The following is a 20610-nucleotide window of genomic DNA, read 5'->3' as shown; positions in this document are numbered from 1 at the left end:
CAGGGGGGGGGGGGGGGGGCTTTAGTCTACATGACCTTCGCCTTTACTTTTGGTCAGTTCGACTTTGGGTGTTCCGAGAACACATGAAGGATGGTAAAGGGCCATCTTGGACCTACCTGGAGGACATGTATACCCATCCTCTCAAGGTGCGGGACCTCCTCTGGGCCCCACGAAAGGCCATCCCGAGCAGAATAATGAAGCACCCAACCCTAGGGGTACTTTGTCCTATTTGGAGGGAGCGGGGACACACACTGACCACCTCACCACATGGCCCGCCCCATTGACATCGCTATGGGACCCTGTATTCAGGTTGGGAAAAGGGGGGGAGGTGGGAGGGAATCAGGAATGCACGGTCCTGGCCGTACAAAGGCATGGAAAGGGTGGGCCAACTGTTCAGCGAAGGAGAATTCCTGTCCTGTGAGGAGGTGCTGGGCCCCGGAATGATCTCCCTATTTGAATATCTCCGGCTGAAGGGCATTCTGTGCGACCAGACATGGGAGCAAAAACTCAAGAGAACACCAACGCCTTTCGAGAAAGTATTAGACTCAACTGATTCTAGGAAGGGCATGGTGTCTAAACTGTAAAAGATAATGAATATTAACCTTGCAGAGGGGAGGGGGGGTTCCGCCATTACTGGAATGAATTAGCTCGGGAGGTCCTCAAGAAGAGGTATGGAATAAGGTCTTCAAAATGGCATTCCATGGGAATCTATTCACGGCAGACATGGAGCACAATCTAAAAGTCCTACAGGGATGGCACAGCGACCCACTAAAGTTATCAAAGATGTTCGCGTGGGTTTCCCCCAAGATGTCCAAGGGAATGCGACTAGGTGGGATCACGGGGACACATGTGGTGGCACTGTCCGCAGATACAAAGATACTGGGGGACTTGAGTGGATGGATGAGGTTACAGGGAACTAGTCACACAAGACCCACTTATATTGTTACTTGGTATTCCCCCAGACGGATTCAGAAGTGTACAGATACCCCAGAATGTGGGAAACGATGCTGCGGGCGGGGTGGCTAGCCCTGGCACAGAAATGGAGGAGCCCGGTAACCCCAAACAAAGAGGACTGGCAGAATAAGTTGAAGCACATGCTCCTTATGTATAAATTGATGCGATCGTCCATGATTCAGGCAACTTCAGCCCAGGACGGGGTGAGGCAATCATGGGGATGGGAAGTTCATTGAAGTTTTGAAACCACGATGGGCCTGAAGCGAAAAAAGGGGGGAGGGCGCTGGGTGGCAGGGCGTGGGGGAAAAGATAGAGGGGGGGGGAGTATGGGAGGGGGTGGCACAATCAAGCACAATTTGAACAAACTATGACTTTGAGAGATCAGCAGGCAAGTACCCAAGCACCAGGAAAGACGACGCCTAAGACAGTAATGACCATGCAGCATATTGCAGATTGTCAAGTTCCAATTTTCTATGTTCCAGAATACCTCAGTTTGTGGGGGTGGGGGAGGTAAGTGGGTGGGGGAAAAGTTGATCGTTATGTGAACAGTCATGAGGCTATTCAATGGTTGTTTATGGTTTTTGCATAAATTGCCAATAAAAACTAAAACACATTTTTTTTTTTTAAAGAGCCTTGGGGGGGATATGGGATGGGGGGTGCAGAGGGGGAGGCCCCCACACCCTCAGCCATCCTCTGGGCCCTCCTAGGGCGACCTGCCCCACAACACTGTCGCAACCTGACCCACTCCGTTCACAGGGAACAACATATTTAATGCCATCCAATCTGACTTCGGTAAAGGGGACATTATTACACTCATGCCGGCAAACCACTTCTAAGTAGCAATTATCAGACTCCATACGGGCCGGTTCATTACCCCTTAGAATAGAAGGGGGCAACACTACCTGTTCACAGGTGTATACCTAATCAGTCTGTCCAATGAAGCCATACAAGAGGAAATGTCTTTAAAATATTTAATTTGTTCTTTCAACTCCTTACACAAACTCTCCTGAAGGGTTGGGATGGTAGAATAAGCCGACTATTCTAGACCATGTCGCGCTTAAGGTGTGCTTTACCAGATACTCATCTGGTACCAGGTTAATTGAGGTTTGGACCACTGCTTTAAGGAAACTATACAACAGAAGGGGGCCCTCTCTATAAAACGTCTGCGTCTGGATGGGCTGACAAAGTGGTTCTCTGGTTCTGACTCTCCTAATATATCAACTCAAAGTAATACCTAACCTTGCCCCTCCTGGGACCCCGATGGGCCAAGGAAATGGCCAGAAAGATGCAAGCATCTCTACAGATAAGGGGCGTATCAGCTATGTTTACTCTGAAAAATGGACAAATGCACACAAACCTGGAATCAAAACAAAGAGGCTGACACGCCCTGCTTGCACGCACATGGCTACATGGATATGTTTCGACTAGTAATACGCTTGGAGACAGAGGAAGAAACTACTATCGTTACTGCCTGATCTAAAGAGGTGGAAATGTATCTCTTTAATGTGCATTAACCTCCATTTTGCACATATTTGCATGAAGGAGCAAAGAAATATGTATTCAAACTGTATTTGTTTTACAGTAAAACTTTTTACACGCTTGGAAAATACTCCCATTGGGAAGGGATTTGCGCTTCTGCTCACAAAAATCTTGCTCACTTTTATCCTGAAGTACTGTGTCCAAGTCCTCATTGCCATTGTACTAAAGATCAACCGGGGAGCTGGTCATGGCAATAGACAATCTGTGTCAGTGACTAATCGAGATCCAAAGAGGGGAGGGTATAGATTTCTTTCAGGCAGAGCCCCAGCATGCAGAAGCTCCCGTGCCGCAACTGGCCTGCCCAATCTGAACCAGGACACCGCCAGGGTGAAGTCTGACACCAGGTGCAGGTTTCAGTGGAAGCTGGGAGTGTCTGCTTGCAACCCCTCGATATCCATGCAGCAAATACTGACAGGAGAAATATTCCTGAAGCAGGGCACTGGAGGCTATATACCAACCAGCCAAAGGGGAGATTGATCAAGTTCGTGTCAGATTCCAGCAGGGAAACCTCATTGGGAAGAATCTAGAGAGGGTGCCATCCGTGTGGGAACAGACCAGGATTGTATCTGGTGGCATACACTATGAACCCAAACAGGAACGACCCAGAGACTGGAGGACCAGTGTGTAGAGGAGTTGGTGAGGTTAAGAGGATGTAAGGAGTTGAGTAAAGTGGGCAGTACATCGCTGGGGGAGTTTGAGGAGAGTTGTTGGCGGAGGTTGCTGATGGGCGAATATTGTTGGTGAAGGTTGGAAATATGGAAGATGGTGTGATGCTTGTTGGAGAGGTAGCGTGGCTAAGGAGGAAGTAATGGAACATCAGGTAGAAGATGCAACCAGTCATTTGGATGTGATTAGACAAAATCGGGATGTGTAAAGGGGTGAAGTCAAGTGTTTGGAGAACTGGTTGCAGAGTTTTCTTTTTTATTCTGTGTGCAGACCAGAGCTCTAAACGGCTCTGATTTAGTCTTGAATGAACATTCAATGTAAATGTGTTTACCACCTTTGGGATGGGTATATAGGGAGAGTAGTTTGACGAGGGATTGTATATGTGGATGATTATAGAATAGCTTGGTACTGAAGCTTCCAGTCTGCAGCTCACCAGTGGAACCCCCAAAAGGAAACCCCCGGGCCATGTGCACTGCAGGTAGAGCAAGCACAGCACACTGGATTCAGTTGGTTACATATGAATAGAGGCCTATCATGTTACGAACTGACTTGCTCGGTGGGATTAGGTAGGGGTTTCAAAAGACCCACATTACCACTGATCAGTAGTCTCATAACTTTGAAAGGGGCACACCATGAATGGTACACCTCTTTAAGGTATCCTGGACGGAGAAGGCAGGCTATACTCTTCAAGAGGAGCATGAGCCCGCAAAGAAGCCTCCAAAAAACGTAGTACTGGAAAAAGGAGAAATGCCCAGTCAATGATGGATGCTCACACTAACCAACGATTCCTGTAAGGAAACCCACAGGATATGCAGACTCTTTGGATGACTCTTTGGATGAGGACATGGGTATATAAGCAATTCTTTGTAGCAGTGTTTAGACAGTCACATGACTGTTACTTAAAGATATGAAGTGGGGTCTTTATTTCCACTCTGAAAGGTGGAGGGCACCATGAGATCATTTTGTGCCCAACTCCATCGATCTGGGAGGCTTGGTACTTTGTCTGGTGTGAGCTGAATAACTGGCTCCAACATGTGAGGCTTGAAAAGGGCATGCCGCATCCAGTCGGTGAAGTTAATGCATCTCTAGTGTGGCAGTGATCTGCATCGAGCAGGCTTTATTGGGTAACCAACCCCACCTTATTGGGTAACTGGCCTGGCAACTCCTCAGACGGGAATGTTAAAGCGAATGGTTGGTGCAAGCTCTGAGGTCCATTGGAGTTGATGTTCTCATGGCCAGCGCACACTAAATCGAGCTTTGTCCCTTCTGGTAGATTGTTTTTCTGTGCAGTTTAGTGAAAGATCTGGGTCTCTTGCAGCCCCAGGTCCTGGATGCTACCTGTTGCTTCATTTCTGACCTATTGGTGTCTGTTTGCACAGATAAATTGGCAAAGCTTGCTGATGCAATGGATCACGCTGATGCAATGGATCACAATGTGATTGGCCTGGCCCTGTCACAAGAAGAGTTCCCTCTGGCAGGGGAAGCCTAACGCCAGCATGGGCGGTTTCAAGCTTTGGCTGCACTTCCTTGCCCAAAGCTCTAAATATTAACGAGTCAGGCTGATCTGGGTGGATCATAAACGGCGTATATGGGGCAAGCCGAAGGGCCAGCATCTTGTTACGTCTTATCAGTGAGAGGGGCCAGTAGGAGCTGTATTGTGTGCTGGTTTATCGGGCTTTAGTAACTCTGAAATAACCGCTTCTCGCAGCATAGGGAACAGCTTCCCCTAACAGACGTAGGTGCTGTATCGTTGTTTCCATATAGTGATTCATGGTAGGAGTGACTCCTCATTCACTTCAGAAGTGGTATGGACCAGAACCCATCTGCACTTTCGATCAGGGGGATATGCTGAGTGCCATTTCTCCTGTCGTACCAGTCAGGCCAGTAGTCTGCCGGGGTGTTCTCCCTCTCCATAGTTTCTTGCGGTTTGATGATCATCTAGGAACTTGCGTTCCTGGTCTGCATGATCCCTAAAGGTGTCCAGAGTGGCACCATTCTGGCTGAGCGTGATGGTGGAGGGGGATGAGGCGTATTGTGCTTCCAGCCGAGCAAGTAGGGACTCACAAATGGCCCTGTGTGTCGCTTAAAGGATCCCAGATTCTTTTGCTAGAGTACCGCAGATGTAGAAGTTAAAGGCCTCCCACAGAGTAGCATGAGTCCACAGTCCCAGTATTGGTCTCAAAGTATTTGTCCATACAAGATTCAAGCTCCTGTCTCAAAGACAGGATCTTGCAGTGCCTTTGGTTTGAGTCTCCATGATCGCACTGTCCCAAGCCTCGTGCACCATGCCAGTGTCACCGTCACCGGGGAGTGTTCAGAAGGTCCTGGGTAGGATTTCTACGCCAAATGAGTGCACTGTAGAGTAGGAGAACTTGCGGGATAATGGATGCAACAGTTCCGACACCTAGTGAGTGCTGTGTCTCTTGGCCGCCCTAGTTAACTGTAGGGTCTTGGTACTAGATCTATCAAGGTCACTATTAACTATGGTGTTAAAATCGCCACCCCACAGTATGGAAATTGGGCCAGTAAGGCAGTCCGTTCGGAGTAAAAATCAGGGTCGTCGACATAGGGACTAATAGATCTCTAACTGCTCCATCAAAATGCCATGTAATAGGACGTAACGCCCCAGGGAATATGTCACCTTGTGAGTGTATGTAAGACTTGTGCAGTAGAGTCATCACACCACGGCTCTGAGTGGAATAAGTAGTATAGTAGCGTTGTGCGTCTCATGACTTGGCAAAACCTGACGCGACCCCCCCCTGCCAGTGCATGTGTCTCGTGTTAAAAAAAAAGGAACCCCATGCTTTGTGGCATTCAACATACAGTTGCAATGTATGCATCTTTACAGGATTGCTTAACCCTCTGACATTCCAGCTCATAGGCATAGACAAGGAATGAGGTTTCAGCTCGCCTCCTAAATCGCAAGTCAAGCAACTTTTTAACTTTTGCCCCCTGCAACCGCCCTCCCAACCAGAGGAGTGACCCCCCCCCCAACCCTCCTCCTCCAACTGCCATGCTGCGCGCTGACCAAGGCTACTCTCAGCACAGACGCGAAAGGGCATAATGAAGTGCACATTTCAAACTACCAATAAATATGGCAGGAAGCATGGGTGTTGCCTGTGGGAGACCCCACCATGCTCTGCAAGCAAAATGGCCCTTTTCCATAGGGTGCCAAGTGAGTTCCCGGGACAGTACATCAGGCCCATAGCAATTGGCCAGGGAAGTGATCATCTAGGAACTTGGAAGTAGTTTCTTTCTTTCAGCGTGTCTGGCTGGATATAACCAGAAAGGTTTTGCATTCTTGCTGAGTGTCAACAGAAATCTTGGTAAAGGTGGATCCTGGAAGAGCCCAGCATCATCTCCCTTGGCTCTGGCTGCTCGTAGTATTGCATCCCTATTGTGATAGTTGAGAACTTGGGTTATTATGGGCCGGCGGGAGGGGGTGCGGGGGAGGTCTAGGGTTCGGTGGGTCCTTCGATCGGAAGTTCTGACAGCTTGGGGCTATATACGTTCCACAAAATCCTTCATGGGGCCCCTCAATGGTGTCCTCTGGTACCGCGATTATACGCCAGGGGAGGGGTTTGGGGTTTTGGTCTGCGCTAGATGGGTCCAATAGCCAGGGTACAGATGTGTGGATCACCCTACGCAGTATGGTTCCCCCCAGCACCACTCACCCCACCCTTGGGTGGGGGGGGGTCAGTGGTGGTCCGCTGTGGGTGCAATAGAAGCAGCGCAGTAGCGGGAATAGTCCAGGCCCCCACAGCAGGTGTCGCAAGGTCTGGGGCGCACAGTTCACTCACCGCCAGACAGTGATGGGTGCTGCCATGTCTCCTCCCCTGGCAGCACGGGTCAATTGCAACACACTTCTCGCTCTGCAGAAGTCACCAGTAGGAGCCAGTCACGACTCAGAGCTGGAATTCCGCCCTGCAGGGTATAGGGACCCGGGTATCATATGTGGCACATGCTGCATCCCCAGGGGTACGGGACACCCCAATGCAGCTGTCAAGCAGGTCTGATTAGCCGCCTCCGTGCAGCTACGGTTACGAATGGAGCAGCAGCGGAGATATAGCGGGGAGGGTGAGGCAGTCCAGGGGAAGGTGAAGGGTCCTGAGATAGCGGCTTCACAGCCGCTGGACCCGCACTAGCTTCTTCACAGACCAAGCACCTGTGAGGCGTACTGCCCTCTGCGCTGCTCGCATCGGAGACTGGGTATTCTTCAGGGGCATGCAGCAGGCACAGTTCGGAGACCATGGGCGAGTGCGGGCGGCAGCCCAGAGCTAATTGTTTGTGCAGTGGTCTAGATCCGTCTGCGGCACACGCTGTAGGACACAGGAGCAGGCCACATCAACCAAGAGCGCAGCCACCGAAAGGGAGGATCTCTCGGGCCCCAGATTGGAGCCGTGGAAAGTCAAGTATTAACGGTGTGCAGCTTGGGGTTTGCAGCGTTGTAGTGCGTCTCGGGATGTGTTCGCGCTGTGCGAAACCGCCAGGCTGCCGGAGCGGCGAACTCACGCTGCCTTCTTGGCTCTTGCACAACAGTGCCCCCTTTCAGGGCCTTTTTGATTTTTTTTTTTAATTTATTTTATTTATTTACATTTTTAAAGCGCTCTCACAGCCCGCAGGCATCGAGGCGCTGTTACAGGAAATGTTTTTATTAGTTACGTAATTGATTGTTTTTTGTCTTAGCGCTTAAACACCCAAAGGTTTCTAAGCGCAGACCCGGGGATCGAACTTGTGTTGCTTCGTGTCGTCTTGCTTCAAAGGCGTGCACGTGGCCACTGAGCTATCCTCCCGGGACACAAATCATATCGATTTATTTGTGTCTATCAATGCAGCTAACCTCTGCCCAACACATGCCCCCCCCCTTTCCAATCTCACTAATCTTTCACTTCCACAGTAAACAAAAATGCTGTATTGTTGCTCATTTTATGTCTTGGGTACAAATAACTTCTGTTGACATCAAATATGTATGTTTGCTATTCAAGAAGTGTCGCAAACTCTGCTAATCAATTTTTTTAAACTAATTTATTCCTTGGTGTGGACTGCCATTGTTGGGCAGAATCCTGTGCAGTTCCCTTTGGGGAACACTGCAAAAAGATTAAGACTACAGGAGTAAGCAGTAAACCCAATTGGTAGCAGTCTGCACCATCCAGATTTACCTGGTAGCTGTGGCTGAGCAGTCAGACTTCTCTCAAGATGAGTAGGGCAGTATACAGAGCATACACAATAGGCCCAGAAACACAGTGGAGCAAACAAAGACTGACCAGAGCTTGGTATCAAAAGTATATATTTATTTAAATCACACTTTAGGAAATACACTAAGCACTATAGATCAAAGCAAATTCAAACACAATCAGAAAAAGTATACACACCTCCGTTAATAGAGCAGTCTAGGTTAAAACACCACTATTTGTAAAACCGATGCGAGCGCTTAACTCAGATGGCACTCCAATAATTAAGTTAGAGGGAGTGAAGGCAGAGTCTACTGTAGAGCCAAAGTTCATATGCCAGGGCCACTTTAAATGGAGCAAGGCGAAATGTGCCCAAGGTCACAGTTTAAAAATGCATTCAAGTCTTTGCTAAATGTTCAAAAGAGGTTGGTTTGATGCAAAAGGTGAAGTTAGAAGGTCTGGGGGTCAACCCAGTTGGAAAGCCAAGGATTTAAGGGTCACCTTTAGCAATCTGTGGAAAGGGAGGCCAGGTGTAACACAGTACCTTTTTGAGTGAGGAAACTCCAGCGGTGGCAGTTGTTCCTGGCAGTGGGTGCAGTTCGTGGTTCCGACCAGGGAAGGAGAAGATCTCGTCGAGGAGGAAACTTGAGTTGTTGCACTGCCCAGGGATGAGACCAGCCACGGAGTTGCTCGATCGGTTAAAAGGTGCGTTCCTTTCATTCGCGGTCCCAGTGGACTGAAGCTTGGCTATCTGGCCGCCGGGTGCTTGGCACTGGCGATTCGACCAAGGGACGTCCTGGAAGGCGAATGTCGAACTGGTTGTTCCCACCAGCTCAGAGGGAGAAGACTTTCAGCAGAAGATCTTCTCTTGTCGTCGGAAGCAGTGAGGTCGTTGCAGCAGGGCTCCATCGGTGGTGTTGTCTTTGAAGATGGCTCAACTTCTCCCTTCTTCGGATTTCTCAGGTCCAGTGGTGACTTCTGAAGCTCCAGTCCCAAAAGCCCTGCTTTTATGCAGAAAACCCCCCCCATTCAACAGCATAGCTGTCACTCATACATGCTAAGTGGTGAGCCGGGCGGCTCACCACTGGACCATCAGAACAGAGTGCGTCTTGGGTTGCTAAGGCAGCGCAGTCCAGGGTGCCAATTCCCCCACCCACACATCCTGTGAATCCCAGCCAGAGTGGCACCAGTTGGAGGGCTTCTGTGGAGAAACTCGCCAAAAGTGGAACAAAGGGCCTGACCTTGGTTGGAGTTAAAGACGGACACATACGCCATTTTGTAAAATGGGTCTGGTGAAAAGACCCAACCGACGAGCTTTACAATGCACCAAAAAAGTGGTGTTTAAAATGAATGGGAAAATCCCATAGGAAATATTCTGGTTGAATATTTCGAGTGGTAACCACTGCCGCCAGCCAGAAACTCTACAGGGGGGGGGGACTGGACAGTGCCCCCTTGGAAACAGACCAAGGGGCAATCCTTCCACAATATGATGGTTTGTACTGGTTCTGTTCACAATTTTGGACCAATAAAGCCAATGGTGACTTTACATGACCTGGGAGACAGTAGTCAGTCCCAGGGTATGGAGTCTGTTTGGGGGTCACTATGATACCCCTGTGTTACTGCACTGAGGGTGCTGTGTAACGCATATACCAAAACAGATGATACCCTATGGAGTAAAAGAGCCCATAAGCACATACCAAGTTAAAGACATACCTCAAATCATGTCTAAGCGTGGGGACAAGAGTCTCTCTCTTAGCAGGAGAAAAAACAAACCCTAAAAATCCAGCAAAGCTGCTGGGGGACTCACTAGGTTTGGGAAATTAGCCTTACAAGAGAATTCTCCCTAACAGCCATGTTCGCAGGTTTTGTTTCTTGTGGGCATGGAGTCCGCTTTGAATCCTCTCTAGTCACAAATAAGTGCTAGTTGGTCCTGGCGGTGGAAGCCCTGTCACTTGAAGCAATGGTTATATAGCCACATCCATATTTCTTTCACTTGCTCAGAGCATCCCAGTCTGTGGTGCATCTTACTAGAAACCAAGGCTTCCACCAACAAATCGAAGCTACACTACCAGAGTTGCAAGGAAGCTCACATAGTGACGATATGAAATTTGTTTGTTTTTATTATTTGTAAAGCGCACCTGACCCGTGGGTAGCAGGGCGCAAGCAACAAGAGGCACAACTTTACAGAGCACACAGTAAATGAATCCAACTAGGTTACAGTGTTGGAAACATCAAACATTTGGACCAATATCTCAACCTATAAATTATAGGTGAAAATACATATTTTACAAGTTGTAGATATATCTGTAGATATATCTAAGCATAGAGGTGAGAGGATATACAATTTACAGTAGGCGCGGCAGTGGAAGAGATTAGATGTCATAGCATTAGAAATTTGTGTTTGCTGACACTGAGGGGCTTCAAGTCTTCAGCACATAAAACCATCCTTTCAGGAACAGTGAAAAATACAAACGTTTCTACAGAGGACCAAACCTTTGTTTGTGTAGCACGCACCCACATGCTACTACACACAAGTCACCTGTCCACCTATCCACACAAGCATTCACAAATTGTCCTGTATACTGATATCTCCTCTTGCCCCCAATCATGCATAAACTGTCAGCCCACACGTACAAAGCATACTCCCCCGCCATTCACACATGCGGCCCATTTCCAGACCAGAATATGCAATTGCACCAATACAAACACCTGCTCCTCATTAGCACACAATCCCTCCTACACATCAGCCTTCTGCCCACCAACCCATGCATGAACCTACCTTTGCAAAGGTCTGGCTGGTTTTCTTTGCCCACGTTTGCTTTCTTTTTATAGCTGCGCAAGTCTTTTCAAATGTAGTGGCTTAGTCATTTTTGGCTACACCACCCACTTAAACTTGCACGCCTGAACGTTGCCAAACCTCCTGTGCTGCAGTTGTCTCAAATGTTTGCTGCATCATAATGCTCTGTGAAAACTACTGCATCAAAAGAACGGCAATCCTCCATTTGACCCATTCCCTTCTTGAGCTGTGTGGTGCGCCACCTGCCATTTCCCTCCTAACAACCTCACACTCCTTGCTTGAGTTGCAAGCTATCCTGGTCCATTTCCCCGCCTCTGCTGCTTTGCCAAGCTTCCAATCGTCACCACAGCCCTTCCCATATGGGTCCGTGACATTGCTTGATGTTTTCACGGTGGCTAGTACTCCGAAAGGGATGTTGTTGAATGTGGAATCTGGAGCGGGTAAGAGGTATAAGGTAAAGCCTTTCCTGCTAGCATGTAATTTTGAGTGGCCCACTTATCGTTCCTTTCTTCATGCGTTCTTTGCTACTTTTTGTACCTTAATTTCTCAAGATGAAAGTGTTGTACATTGGGCATGGCGATATGAACCATCTCGATATTGGGTTAAATACTAAATTGTTTGCCTACATCTACATGCGAGATGTCAAATACGTTTATTTATAATCCATTGAGCCCAATAAAGTGCAAACACAGGGTTCCTCTTCCAGTTTGACAATGCACAGCTGTGTAAATAAACTGCGTTGCAAACACGCCCACTCGATGCCCCTTTTGAACTTTGAAAACTTCATATGCAATACTCCGCCCCTACCACTAGATGTCTGCTTACGCAAAGCATTGAATCTGCTTAGATGCACAGCATCAGAAATAAGATTACGGTATTTTGATATTGTCTCATCCCATAGCGATTTTAGAAAATATATCGCCCAGCCCTGGTTGCACATGAGCCTTACGGCGAGGTGTCATAACGGCCCTTCTAATGAACTTTGCTGTGTCCCTAGTATATTGCTTTTGCTGTATGAGGGGAACTATGTTTTAGCCACAAAGTAGACCTGCTTTTCCAACCATAGTGCTTTGTAAAAGCAGCTTGTAAATCTAGTCAAGGAATTAACTGAAGATATTAAAAATGAGCCATGTCTGTTCGCTGGGAGTACTTGCAGCAGAGTGTAGGAGACTGATTTATAGAAGGTTGTGTATCCCTGGGTTAAATGTTCTCCCTTGTTCTGGGCATCTTTACCCCACTCATTCTACACCATCCTCGAAGGCCATTGCTTGTCAGTGACTACATCAGTCTTGAGCGCGTTTCAGTTTTCTCTGTGGGCCCAATCTCTATTACACACGCAACCATGTGATCAGTTTTGAGGAAATTAGTAGAACTAGCCGCCTTTCCACCTCCTGTCTTTCTCAGTCTGTGACAGTTTAATGGGAAAGCAGCTCATGAGCTGGTTGCAAATTATTGAGAAGACTGTCTTTTTGGATATGGATCTTGAAATAACTGGATGTTTTTTGTCAGACTGATTGGTTTGATAATTGTAGTTTGAATAGGTGTCATGGTCTTGATGGCAGTCTGCTTTAGTTCTATGATTAAAATAATGCTTTTCTTTATTTGTGACAGAAGGAATGTCCAAAGAGAAGTACGATCCCCCTGATCCACGAAGAATCTATACAATTATGTCGTCTGAAGATGCTGCTAATGGAAAGAAATCGCACTGGGCAGAGTTGGAAATAACTGGTAAGGTCACAATACTAGAGACCTGTATGAGTACATGGTAGTGTATTGTCTTCACGGCACTGTGTGAATGATCTAAATAACTGAACACCCTTATTGACATGTTTTTTTTTATTTACTTTATCTGCAATAAGGACTATACTAACCATTTGTTGCCACTTGGATCACCCAAAGATGTTTTTACACTTGTAGCCTAAACTTTTATTTATTTTGTTTCCTTCTTTTGAAGGCTGGAACATGCGAATCCTAACGTAGCAAACTTCGAGCACAATATACAGACCTAGGTGGTGTTCTACTACTTCCTGGGAATGTTTTGCAATTTTTGTATTTGAGTGTGAATAAGGAATAGTCTTGGTTTATCAAGCAATAATAAGCCAGGGATGAAAAAGTACTACTTTTTTCCGGATATCCTGAGACGTAATGGCTTCTGCATTTAAACACTTCTTTAAATGTGAACCATTGAAGGGTCCTGTTTACCTGCAAGAGCACAACTGTTTATTCAGTTCCATGCAGCTGTCCATAGCGATTTTATACTATTTGAAGTTTGTGCAGGTGATCGTTTGGGAATCCTCACAGAGAACGAAACTGTAGCTTTAGATCCTGTTAAATGAACATGGCTCCTTAAGCTATAACCCCTTCTTGATTGTTGGAAATAGAACTGTGTTCTCTATGTAATTTGCCTCCTTTGCATTAACCCGAATCTGTCAAGCAAAATCGGCAGGACTTTTTGTGTTTTTTTTTGTTTAAAAGCAGGATATTGTTGCAATACATTTATTTTTGTGAAATACATTCATTAATGTGTGACCTAAATGAGCCATTTTCAAGTGAGCTTACATGAGCTGGCCTAGTTTTGTACCGATTACAATTGTGGGATAAAAAGGCTCTAACCAGATGAATCCAGAGATAAAGTGTAGAGAGAAGATTATTTTTGAGGGGGGACTTGATGTAAAGGAGGGAAGATCTTCACCTGTAGTGGGAGAAATGGATCTTTTTTAGCTGCAGGAGTGGAGGATGATCATCCACTGGATCATTTAGCTGCAGTGGGAGGTGTATGTGCCTTCAGCAGGTGGTGGAAGCAGGAGGATGAGCATGATGGTCCTCTCGCACCATTACAAAAAAGATTGAATCACAGAAGTGAATGCTCACTTCAGCCTCAACCCCCAAAGGCAATCATATTTTACAATGGAGATTGTGACAAATCCTTATGTCGTCCATTTCCCTGAGGGAGTCCTTCCCATGAGGCCAGGCAGGTGAGGCCGCTACACATTTGTCCCCCTGGTGGTGATGCTCAGTGGGAGGATCTCAAAGGGAGAGACTCCCCAAAGGCCTACTCTGGGGACAAGGAAGATCCTGTAAGGGAAATGCGGTATTCCAACCCTATACTACCTCCTATACATCCACATATCCCCCTTCACCCACCTCAATGTTACCCAACTACCCTATGTATGTATGTATGTATGTATGTATGTGTTGAACCGAGGCGACTACACCGAGACACCGAGCCATGAAGAAAACCTGGTGGAATGGTAATCGCCATTCTCTTTCCGCAGAGGTGGGAGTGGGAGGTTAGGATAAACACTGAACCGGGGTATCCGACCCAGCCCTTTAAGACGAGGTAGCAATACTTAAAGATGGAGGGAGATACAGAATATAGTCAAACATCAATAATCAAACTGACTCAGGAAGTTGGCAAAGTGCGACTGTTAATCAATTATCTAAAACGGGGAGTTACAACGAACATCAACGCATTCGTTCGCTTGATCTTCACATTCCATTCAAGGCATAAAAAAAGCAGGTTATGTATTACAAATTTGTCATCAATGACGTCTACCTTCGTAGCAAACTACAAAAACCTACTTGGAATGGTGATATGAACATCTAGGTATACGTTCCATACTGGTCAGGGAAGGTGATTGGGTCTCTAACATTAGGTGGGGCAACTCTGCCGTCTTCTAGTGCAGGTCACTACGAACGTCCTCCAATGCACGGCGTCCCATTGGTTACACAAACTATAGGACCCTTATGTGGCCCTCTGTAATTGGTTGGCACCTTCGTACCCCTCTGTAATATTCCACCTATGTAAGCAGCATGCATGCTGGCACACAGATGCTGGTGGGTTGGTCATAACCATAGCTTCGCACCAATTAGCTTGTCATCAATCATCACACTTGCAGTCTGCTAGTCAATTAAGGCTTTGAACTCAAGCTTGGAAATGTTTGCTGTGCTTGAATATGAGGGAGTATACTCTGTCTTCTCGGTTTCGATGAAGCTCGTCCTCTGTATCTATTTTCATCCAACCAGGTGACTGTAGACCATGATTTCGAGAATTTCTGTATTTAAAATACTATTAAATGATGAACCTCTGACGTCTTCAATGTTCTCGCCCCTCACTAGAGACCAGAGTTCTATTCTTTCACACGTTCTGTAACCATTGCTTCGAACATTCCGGCCCAAGGTGGACTTGACCTCTTGGTCTTGAGCCAGCTAAGCCCTTCTTTGATTCACCTCCATTATTAAGCTTTCAATTTCTAACTGCGACACACTGAAACGCATTCTTCTCACAATGTCCAGCTCTGCTAAAGGGCATTGTGGAATCATCCAAAGTCCTTACATTTCCTATGTATATACGTTGGCGCATCACCGCGATATATTCACTACATAGCCAGCCTTTAAGAATACTTTGTCTACTTGCGTTGCTGCGACTGTACAATTGTAAAATGACTAACTTTATTTCTGTAACATGAACATCATCTCGAGTTTGAAATGTTGCTCATCTTTAACGTTCGGCTTCTTACAAATTGGAAAGAGGGACAAGACAGGGTTGTCCTCTTTCCCCTTTGCCATTTGTTATTGCGATTGAGCCCCTGGCAGCTATGATTAGAGATGATCCCTGTATAAAAGGACTGTTGTGTTGGGGAAGGGCAACAAAGAATATGGTTATATGCTGATGACATTCTTCTGGTTCTCCGAGACTTGGAACAGTCACTACCAATTCTAATGGAAATTTTGAGATTATATCCAGAGACGGTTTGAAATAAAGTAAATTGGACCAAGTCGGAGGTGATGCCCCTGGTACCTTGCTCTAATAAACATTATGTGACTAATCTAGGGTTTAGATGGTGCCCGGATAAAATGAAGTATCTTGGTATCTGGATTACTCCAAAGATTAGTGATTTGGTGAGGGTGAACATGAATACAATTTGTAAGGATTTTCAAAACGATCTGGAACGTTGGAGTTGAAGTCTTTCACTATGGGGGAAGGTTAATGCTTTAAAGATGGTATCAACCCCCAGGATCAACTATATCTGAGTATGATCCCGCTGAATATAGATACTCGGTACTGGAAGGAATTGGACAGTAATATTCAAGGTTTTCTGTGGGACAAGAAACCACCTAGATTGAGCTTATGGAAACTACAATTACCAGTGGAGAAAGGTGGACTAGGAGTGCCGAACTTTAGAGCCTATCACCTTGCCTTTATTTGTGACTTCATAATTTATTTCTTGGCACTGATACCTGATGAATGGGCTGTGGCGGCAGCAAGTTGTAATGGTCCTCTGTCACCCAGAGCCTTACTGACTACAGAATCAAGAGTGAAGAGTGTGAAGGACCCATTGACTGTCTGAGAAACTCCTGGAAGAAATTCAATGGTTTGCTGGGTGTGGATGCATGTAGAGATCGTGGTGCGTCATTATGGTTGAATCCCTCTATTAGATTGGAATATAAGACGCTGTTCTGGGCAGACTGGTTTTTGGGTGGTGTGAGTTGGATTGATGATTTATTTAAGGAGGGGAAATGGATGAGTGCTAGAGTTGCAACAGCAATTTCATATTGAAAATTTCAGGTTTTCGGATTACAGGAAATTGAAGATTGCAGTTGGTGAGATTGATTTCCAGGCGAGTTTGAATTTGGATTTTCTTACAAGAAAGTCGTTGGTAGGTGAAGGTGGCTTAGCTAGCCGGGTGTACAATGTTCAGCTCCGAGACGAATGGAGTCGCAAAATTGGCTCTGAAATTACTTTGGAGACATGGACAAGGATGTGTGCAAATGTCAAATTTTGTTCCCTGGGTTTGACTGAGATAACGAGACAAAGATATTAAACAGGGTTTATTGGACACCTGAAAGATTATGGAAGCAAGGTTTGAAAGATGACTGAGTGTTGGGCTTGTATTTGTGTACACTGGAACATCTGTGGGATTGTAGGAAGGTGCGTGAATTTTGGAATGAGATTGGTGTGGTGATGGAAAAGGTCTTGGATGAACCGATAGGTCTTGATTTTGAGACGTTAATACTGGGAAATGATGCTACCTTAGATATACTCACTCAAAGCCAAAAGAAGTGGTTATTTGGGGGAGCCATGAAAGGGGGGGGGGAGAATCATCCTTAGGAATTGGAAATCCGACATTTCTTTAAAAAAAAAGAAATGCTTGATCTGGCAGATGTGGGAAAGTGTTTATATAGGAAACAAGGCAAGAATGGGTTGTTTTTTTTGGGGCAAATTTCTGACATTGTATTGAACCTGACAATTTCTTATTATATGATGTTTACCTGGCATCTGTAAGGGGGGGGTATTTATGTGTTTGTAATTATGTATATAGTTTTTGCTACGAATTGTTTTAAGTAAAATAAAACATGTAAAATAACTAACTTCATTATTTCTGTAACATGAACATCTTCATCTCGATCCTGAAATGTTGCGCATCTTTAACATATCCTCCTTTGCTTCTCTAGAATATTTATGCTCTCGTCCCTGCATCTCTTCTGGGTGCATCAGCTTCGCTCTGAACGACCATCAATCTGCACTTTTGCTTGTTTTTCCGACTTCCTCCGGGATTTCATTCAAATGGCATTCGTATTGTCGTGTATGCATGTATGGCTTTCTCAGTGGGGAACCTTACTTCCATGATACTTTTCGGTATTCGTATTTTCACTGGTAATGCACATGTCTCACATTATGGGCTGCATAGGGGGGTGAGCTTTGGGTGGGGCTCCACCTCTGCCAAAGAGGTTTGCATCCACTGTACCATGTCAGTAGTCTGTTTGTAGAATCCAATTACTACCCAGGCTCTGCAGATCCCCAAATCTGCATTTGGCCTCTGTTTTCCATCTTCGAATGTCTTCTGCTGATTTTTCCTGGACGTTCCAGTCTTCTGATTCCAGACCCTTTCACTCCAGGCTGTTCGTATCTTTTCACATGATTCTTAGTGTGGGCTCTTTCCATTGTGTCTTGTACATAATCCTTTTCGTCTCGATCTGGCCATTCTGTTGCCCATGCTAAATTGGCTGTTGGGCCCATAAATTGACCCTTTGTTCGGCAGAGTGCATTGTTGGATAGGCAGTGTGCTGTCTGAACATTTATTTCAATGGCTATGAATAAGACTTGCCCGTACTATAAGGAATGAGTGCACATGCATTCCTCCTCAGAGGTTCTCTTGCCTACCTCTGTCATATGCTGATGCATGTTGTTCCCCAAATGTGCTGTCTAGATAATCATTCAAGTCATGATCATCTTCCCTTGCACTTCTTAGGTCTCCTTCTCGCCTCATGAGCTGCTATAATCATCTTGTGAAGCATGTCTGCATAGTTCCTTCTTACTGGGGGAGTTCTAGGCACATTTGTCAGTGGAATTGGCATTTTTACATGTTTTACTGGTGTAGGAACAGTCAAAGAAGTCCTTCCTTTGCATTTCCCTAAGAATCTGTATCTGGCGTTCAGCAACCATTCTATAAGACTCTTTCCTGCATGAGGATGTCTAGAGGCAATTGCCACTGAATCAGACGCCTCCACATAAGCTACTGGAGTAGGAACAATCGCATAAGCCCTCTGTTGCCTTACAATTGCCACATCTGTACCCTCCTGCTGCATAGGAAGGTATACAGGCACTACTGCCTTGTTTGGATCTACATAATAGACGGTACGTACAGTAAGAGAAAGTAGGATGATAATGAACATAATGCATGTATAGATTATATACGAGTAGGTCCAACGTATGCATTATTTGCTTCTTTCACGCCGTGGTGGTCTCTCGTTTTTTGCCACATTGTGGTTGCTATCAATGTTGCCCATTTTTCTACTTTTAAGGAAGGAAAAACCAAACTTTAATCGGGCAATCTCATAAAATATTCTGCCAAAAGCTGGATCTGCTCCACAAGCAACTGGCTGTCCGTACGGTTGATAGGGTTCCTGATGAATACAAATGTCATCTTTTCATCAAACCAAGTGAGCATATGCTTCCAGCAGATAATAAAAGACCAAAGCGAGCAGATCATGGATGTCCTCACTTGATAAGCCCATCAGGATGCTCACTGTGTTGTCTCGGACAATAGACGGACTTGCTCAGTTATATCACGTATCAATTGATTTCAGGTTGATTCCTAGGATCACTCAGGAATGCAGGAGTGTTGGTTTGTTGTCCAACAAGGTGCGGGCGTTCTTCAATCAAGAAATGAAGGACCATTCCAACTAGTCAGTCTGTCAGACAGAGGCATCTGTATTTTCCATACAATACTCGGGCAGTTGGCGGATTTGCTCTATTATGGCTGCAAGCAATCGCCTCACGACTGGATTATTTTTAGGATCTTGCAAAAACATCAGTAGTTCGCCCAACCAATGATGGATATGCACAAAGAATGAAGAGGCAAACCGTAAGAATGATCCAATGAACGTTGCCATTCGGCACAATCATGGGCACCTCAACACTCGCTGAGCAAGGAATCGGGTGGAGAGGGTGTGGGGGGGGGAGGGGCACTGCTCCCTTTTCCAATTGTCAAAGATTAAGTCTTGAAAAGCAATGCCAGACCTAGAGTTCAATATGTCTCAGTCCAATGTTAACAAGCTCCTGTGGCTCAAGAACAGTAGCTTTTTTCACTCCTTGTTTGGCAGATACAAAGAATGTCTCAAACGAACAATAGTCCAATGAACTCTTATCTGTTCTACTGGACAGTCTGTGTCCATCTTCCTTGTCATCGATCTAGTCTGCACGTGCTTGTCTTTCTTCCGAATGGGGTAGATGTGTGGCGGTCTCGCTGTTGTAGATCTTCATGTCTACGAGGAATATCCAAGCGAGTCTCCCTAGCACCTTCACTGCGGATGGAGTGATGTCCTCCACGATGAAGGAGCCATTAGACCTGGGTTGATGTCATTTGCGGACAAAGTTTCTGATCAGAATTCAGTCACCGGGAAACCGTCTTGGCAATAACTTGATACAGCAACAGTATGGTTTTCATCTGAGACCGACACCCTGTCTGCTTAACTTGGTCTGAAATGAGATACTTGGAGTCGTACATGTTAAGTATGCACGTAATTCATCTAACCATTCTGCTTTTGTCTGGGCATCACTTCTAGTCCATGCTGGAGGAGCGAGAGGTGTTCCATTCACCTCCCTGTTACTAGTTCATGGGGCGTAAAATGATGGTCAGAACCTGGCTGATTCCTCAATCCATATAATGCAAGAGGCAGGCAAGTCAGCCATCCTTTTTATTTTTTTTTTTCTCAACGGTCACTTAAATTTGGCTATGCTTTCTTTAAGCAGGCCGTTGAGTCTCTCACATAGCCCGATGGCTTGTGGGTAATAAGTCTAAGAAAGCGTATGCTTTATACTAGGTAACCAGCTGATTTGCTCAAACACTTCATTCACAAAATGTGGGCCATTATCTGATCTTAATACCTCGAGGTATTTCCTAGATCGGGTGGGAATATGCGAACTAGCATCTTTGCAGAGCAAGTGGCATCTCGATGTGTGCATGGGCCAGCTTCGAC

General features: G+C 45.9%; 1 protein-coding gene across 3 annotated transcripts in view; it reads left to right on the top strand.

Moving 5' to 3' along the window:
* The window catches only part of CNOT6 (CCR4-NOT transcription complex subunit 6), a 632403-nt gene that overhangs the window by 28002 nt on the left and 583791 nt on the right, over window positions 1–20610 (top strand). For 2 of the 3 annotated variants that reach the window (XM_069652647.1, XM_069652646.1), the window contains exon 2: window positions 12739–12855. In XM_069652647.1, the coding sequence (XP_069508748.1) occupies window positions 12744–12855 (112 nt within the window). In that variant the 5' untranslated portion in view covers window positions 12739–12743. The remainder of the gene's footprint in view (window positions 1–12738; window positions 12856–20610) is intronic. The other variant, XM_069652648.1, reaches the window with a different exon arrangement.

This window comes from Ambystoma mexicanum, chromosome 3p, assembly GCF_040938575.1.
Source record: "Ambystoma mexicanum isolate Mex_15411 chromosome 3p, UKY_AmexF1_1, whole genome shotgun sequence".
In the NCBI taxonomy this organism is placed as follows: domain Eukaryota; kingdom Metazoa; phylum Chordata; class Amphibia; order Caudata; family Ambystomatidae; genus Ambystoma; species Ambystoma mexicanum.
This window is presented reverse-complemented; position numbering and strand designations above follow the sequence as displayed.